Source organism: Pocillopora damicornis, chromosome 7, assembly GCF_964200805.1.
Source record: "Pocillopora damicornis chromosome 7, jaPocDami1.2, whole genome shotgun sequence".
Classification (NCBI taxonomy): domain Eukaryota; kingdom Metazoa; phylum Cnidaria; class Anthozoa; order Scleractinia; family Pocilloporidae; genus Pocillopora; species Pocillopora damicornis.
In genome coordinates, this window is record NC_142676.1 from 12,723,045 (window position 1) to 12,729,660 (window position 6,616).

General features: G+C 39.0%; 1 protein-coding gene across 1 annotated transcript; it reads left to right on the top strand.

The window, feature by feature from the left end:
* Positions 1 to 788: 788 nt before the first annotated feature.
* On the top strand, positions 789 to 4,085 carry LOC113669331 (uncharacterized). Its single transcript, XM_089213624.1, has 2 exons — positions 789 to 1,116; positions 3,727 to 4,085. Exons 1-2 carry the CDS (start codon positions 804 to 806, stop codon positions 4,083 to 4,085), a joined length of 672 nt encoding a protein of 223 aa, XP_089069750.1. The 5' UTR covers positions 789 to 803.
* The last annotated feature ends 2,531 nt before the right edge of the window (positions 4,086 to 6,616 follow it).

Sequence of the window (6,616 nt, forward strand, 5' to 3'; positions counted from 1 at the left end):
CTTGCTTCTATTTTAGTTTTACTGTTTGCCCTTCTGGTGTGGAGAAAAATAACTAATCTTTCAGAAGAAAAGGGACTCCAACTCATGGACAATTTTCTATCGAAACTAAAGATCTTGATTGGTTTTTACCAAGTCACTCATGGCTTTCTAGACGTTTTCTCTTACATTGAGTGGCCAGATTCATTGCAAGTCGTCTCTAAGTATTCCGGACTATTACAGATAAATTTGCTTCAGATAGCACCGATTCATTGCCTTTTTCAAGAATTTCACGTGTATGCTTTTGGAGACATGTTTGTAATCTTGTCAATCAATGCCATTGCCATTGTCGGTGCGGGTGTGATTTATGGTGTTCGGAAAATATTTATCTTAAGAAACCAGGAACTGAATGAAGAGGAAAGGTCAAGTAAAATTTCACAGACGAAAGTTCTTATTTACAGAAACGTGTTTTTTTTCCTCTACGTGACCTACTTGAGTACCTGTTCGAAAACAGGCAGTGTTCTACCGTTTGCCTGCCAGAAACTGTGCAAAGATAACAAAGAAGAGCTGTGTGACGAGCACTTGAAAGTAGATTACAGCATAACATGCCAAGGACCAAATTACAGCCATTTGGTGATTGTTGCGTACATTTCAGCTGCATACATCTTTGCTTTACCTGCTGTTTCTCTCTTTGCCCATTGGAGGCATCGGAAATTAATCTTAACCAAGGGAGATGGTGATGATGGCTTAAATCTAGAGGTTGTTAACGGAGTGCGATTTCTCTTCGAAAATTACAAACCTCGTTCCTGGTATTGGGAACTATTGAAATGTCTCGCAAATTCATTCTTACATCCGGTCTCATTCTCGTGAGTCAAGAAAGCAGATCCTACATTGGTTTAGCCTGGGTTATTGCCGGTATGTATGCAGTGCTTTTCTGTTGGATCAAACCCATGCGAGACCCTTTTGAGAACAAACTCATGTCCACTTCACTGGCCGTGACTATTGTAAACCTGGGTATTGGTGCTGTGAGTAGAATTCCCGCGGAGAACGTATCAGACGCGGTGGATCATCACAAGGACGCTTTGGCAATGAAAATACTGATTCTTGGGGCAAATACTCTTGTGATTGGGCTTCTTGTTGGTAAGATGTATTTAGTGTTACGAAAAAAAAACCTCAACAGAAACATTTATCAGTGGTATGATTAAAAAACTTCAATGAAATTTGAAATGATTTATGGCATTGAAACATAAAACTTTAAAAACGAACGATAAAATCCGACGTTTCAGAGTAGTCATGACTCCATGATCAAGGTAAAATATATAAAAGATTATGCAAATTACAGCATTAAAAGCAATTTTGGCTTGAAGAATTAACGTCAGAGGGTGCGACGATTATGAAAATACTTTCGCCCGAATGGAGTCTTAATGCACGTTGAGACTTGGCTCTAAAGCTTTTATTAAAAGTTTTTCGTACACTAAACAGTCAAATTTGTTTCTGCATTTCTTGAGCACTTCGAAATGCTTTAGCAGGTCCTGAGGCATCGTCCCGTGCACGTTCTTGTAGTGTTTGACAATGGCGGAGGATTGTTGCTTATGTCCTTTTACGCGATTATGTAAATGTCCGCGTGTGAAACCTACATAACCTGCATCGCACAGGTCACATTGAAAACTATAAATAACACACTGCTGATTTACAATTGGTGGCTTTGTTTCCTTGACATTTAGTTCTTGTTCAATTTTTCGGCTCACAAACACAGGCTGGATGGTGGTGTGTACTTTCAGGCTCAGATCCTTTAGTTGTTTTCTCACAATATCTGCTGAGATTTGGTCTCTAAATGGTAACATTACGAACAATGGAATTTGAATCTTTCTCATCGTTCGTAGAATCTTGCCCAAGTCTATCTCAGATATGGTCTGCCCTACAGGCTTCAGACTAGAGAATTTGTATGGTTTACCAAAAAAGCACAAGGAGCGCTTGGCGATGCGCCCTATACTATCAACTACACAAACACACAACTACGCTTTGGCAAAATGGCTCGAAACTAAACTCAAGCCTCTGTCCTTGAATCGTTCACACTAACTGACATATTTGAATTTGCGAATGATATTCGCAATTTGAAAATCGCAAACAGTGACATTTCGGTTTCGTGCGACGTGTCTCCCCTGTTTACAACGTACCCTTAGATGAAACGATAGAGGTTCTCGCGAACGGAGCTTTCACAAACAACTGGTTTAATACAGCATATGGCTTGAACCTCACCGAAATCGATCTTGTTGACCTTCTCAGTGTAGCTACCAAAGAACAACTTTTCCAATTCAATGGTGCCCTGTACGAACTGACAGATGGTGTGGCTATGGGATCCCTTTAGGTCTCTTACTAACTAATGTGTTCATGGCCCACATCGAAGAAAAACTTGAGGGAGAGGACAAACTCCCTTCTTTCTGCTGACGATACGTTCACCATCATTCCAAATATGGCAACAGCATCTAACTTCCTGGACACGCTTAACAAGGCACATTCCTCGGTAAAATTCACGATGGAAACCGTATGCAATGGCATGCTCCCATTTCTGGGTATCCAGCTGCTTAGCCGATCGTCTCAAATAGAGACATAGGTGTTCATAAAACCCACTAATTCAAGTCTACTCTTGCACTATCAGAGTCATGTTGACATTTGGTACGAAAAGGGGCTACTTAGAACTATGTTTGATCGAGTACATCGTTTATCTTCATCTTGGTCACGTTTCTCCGACAAATGTGACTAATTGAAGACAGTATTCTCACGTTTGAAGTACCCCAGACACCTCGTTAACTCTGTCATTAAAAGTTTCGTTGACTCAAAGGCTTGTGACCAGCGGCAGCTTTTGTCACCATCTAAAGAGAAAGATGACACGGTTCGAGTAATTTTGCCACTTAGAGACCAAATAGCATATTGCCAAACACTACAAGAACGTGCACGGGACGATGCCTCAGAACCTGCTAAAGCGTTTCGAAGTGCTCAAGAAATGCAGAAACAAATTTGACTGTCTAGTGTACGAAAAGCTTCTAATAAGAGCTTTAAAGCCAAGTCTCAACGTGCAATCAGACTCCATTCGGGCGGAAGTATTTTCATTCTGTTCGCACCCATTGATGTTAATTCTTCGCGTCAAAATCGCTTTAAATGCTGTAATTTGCATGTTCTTTTATATATTTTACCTTGATAATGGAGTCATGACTACTCCCAAACGTCGGATTTTATCGTTCGTTTTACCGTTGTAGATTTATAGCTTTGAGCTGCTTTCGAACCCTATCCCAATTGAAAAAAGTAACTTTAAGGTCGTAACCTGGTTTTCTGATTTTTAAACCCTGCGCAGAACCTTTTTTTCATGAACTGCGATATTTTTGTTCATTAGGCCTCCCTCTTTAGTGATGTTTAGTTCTATTTTGTTCTTCTTTTTTAAAACTGAGAAAAAAATTCTATGAATAACATGCCTGTGACGTAACGCAGCTCTCGTGTTTTCGTCTTTCCATCTTCCGCAGTGATAGCAACTCACGTTGAGGTAGTTTCTGATAGTAAAAGTATCAATATCGTAACTCAAGAGAAAAAGACTTACCTTTCAACTGAGCACATGATGTGGGAAATTCAGCCTCTTAGCTCAATTCGTTTTGCCGTTAACATTTATAATACTACCATATAGTGTGTGTATACTATGCTTTAGTAAAGAAACTTATATTATTATAACTTATATTATTTCATTCATTTCCATTCTAGTTCAATACTTGGCGTACTTACATCAGTTCTTCAAAGAGTGGCGCAAAAATCCAACATGGTCTTTCTCTTGCTGCTTGGCCTTACTTCTTCCCCTCAATGACCTGCAAGGTGAAATTCGTGGAATTGTTGGTAAGAACATGCGGAAAACACAGCTTCAGTCAGGTGTCACTGGGAAACCATCCATTGCTGCATCTGCGAAAGATAGTGGAGCATTGAGTTTTTCTTCTTTCCATGAGGACAGTAGGCGCCGAGACGATACAGAAAAATCCAGAGTGACCAAAAACGGCAACACTAAATGTGACCGTGGAACAAACAGAGGTATTTCTTCCTGCATGTGGAGGCAGCATTTATGCCTGTGAGTGTAGTAAAAATTCCTTAGCGAACGCCTCAGTGAGCGGATTTCTCTAATTCACGGCTTGATATCCTTCTAACTCATTGGAGTAATCATCATTCTATTATCGTAGTAAACGTCACCTCGCTAATTGATGTGTATGGTCTCATAATTGTCTGTTTTCTGCTTTGATTCCTTGATTTTGGGGTGGAGGGGTGCGGGTTGGGGTAAGGGATGCACTGGTGGCTTTTTCGTTTTTATCATTAAGCAAGTGAAAATGTTTCAGTGAAGCATCTCTCTTTAATTTGCATCACCTCTATTTTAACTACCATTTACTCGCTCAAAAATTGTTCAGTTTATGGAAGATCTTGCCGTATTTATAGCCCTAAATCATTCGGGTTCTTTCGGAATTCATTTCGTTAAGTTTAAAAAAAATAAGTATGTTATTCATCAGCTAAGGGTCGGTCCGTACGGTGAAAAACTGTGACCTCGGCGTTAAAGACCTCGGTCACAGTTTTTCGCCATACGGACCTCCCAGCCAGCAAATAACATATATATCTTTCACATTATGAATTTTTCGATGGAGGATTTTTGATAGGCGCGATGTACTGTATGCTTTAGGAAATGACAAAGTTGAGAATGACCAGCCGCCTAAAGCTGTAAATGTGCTTTACTGGTTTGAAAAGGTCCCTTACCTGTTGTGCTGAAAACGAAGGAGAGCCCTGCTGATTATCATTGTCATGAGACATAGTTCATGAGGGAAAACATTCATACAAAACGTACACACAAACAATAAATCATTTTAAGTCTATGTTAAACATTGAACAGTGTAAGGTTTTCATTTCTGAAGCTTAGCTCTGACTGAACCACTCACTGATCTCCAAACTTGATGGTGAGAATTTGCACTTAAAGGATGCTTTAAGCACCGTAATCATTATTATATCAAATAATTTATAACAGTGTTACATATTCATCTCTATTCAATCATCTTTTAAAAAAATCATGTCGGGATGTAGCTGACTGACGAGCTGGTGAAACTAGCTTACCCTCGCAATTTATAGGTCCAAAATGTAAGAGTCCCGTTTGGACCAATAGGATGATGTGTTTCTTGGGTGGCCTTAGTTCAACTTCCCAAACGCCCCTTTTCAATGTAAATTGCCAGCTGGTTTGTTGGGTAAGGGTGCTCTTGGTTGGCATTTCTTCTGTTTTTCTCTTTTGCTATTTTTGGTGTTAATTTTTGTTTCGTTGTTTAATGTCGAAAGATTGTTCATGTTCAAGAAGTTTCTGTTCCAACATAAATCCTGGTAAACTCGTGGTTTCCAATACAAAGTTCTCAACGTTAATTTAACGAGCCTTCATCCTACCACTGAATTTTTTGCAGCGGGAATCGGTAATCTGGTTGCAAAATGTCCTTTTCGTTTAAGTTGCTGAGTTTATCTCAAACGCTCAAGTGATTTATTTTTGGCCTATGTTTTTTGAAAAAAAGTAATTTTCGGTACCAGCTATTTTGAGCTGGCAAATGTTTTCAAACCGATGCTTTTGAATGTGAGGTGTAATTGACCTAATGTGCAGCTAAATGACTCATATATTGCCAAGTTTAGAATTAATTAGGTTTTTCTGTTAGATTTACATTGTTATTCTTTGTTTCAAGATGGTTCGTATTTATTTACTGACAAATACCGTAGGAGAGAGTATAGTGCAGTAAGGTCGCTCGCCTATACTGGATGCAGAATTGTTTTTTTTTTTTATTATTATTCTATCTTCAATAACCCAACATGATGGCTCTTGGACTTTGCATTCGGATTAGGCGAATTTTTTACAAGTAATAGCATGCGAAAAAACATTAAACATATTTTGGGTGATTAAATGCTTTAATTTACTATGAACAGTAATTCAAAGTGAGGATTCTTATTTTTTTACTAATTGAATCATTTAGCCAGAACTAGCAAAAAAGGTCATCTTAACCTTTTGTTTTCTAGATGCTCGATAATAGGTGAAATCACCAGCATCGCGGGGGAACAAGTCGGCGAACTAAACGAACTTGGCCTTCCGGCCATTCAGTTATCAGAAAGGGACGAAGACTGGATGAATGCTATCTCTGAAGTTAAATTACAAGCTCACCCGACAAAAGCCGTGACGCGATGTTTCCTTAACTGGCTTGCCCTTATTAATTCTCTTCGTAGGAGTTTTGTTAGTGAGAGTCATCCATACTAAATATTTTACAGTTTTCCTGTTTAGTGTGCGCCTCGAAATTTGAAATGGTTTAATCTTCTGCCTTGTATGATGCCATCATACAAGGCAGAAGATTAAAGTACGAAGATTTACCTCTGTTCATTAAGTAAACGGCGAGGAAAGTAATTGTGACTAAATTCAAGCTTTTTATTTTGATGTTGTGAGAGTTTGCTCGTTTGTTTGCTGCAACGGCGTGTGTAAATCTGGTCTTTCTTCCACAAAAACTAAATTCGAACGGCACACTCCAACGAGACACAAGGAGATTTATTGCGGCCTTTTCTCAATAAATTCCTTCAGTTTCTGTTGTGCAATTTATGGTCCAAATGT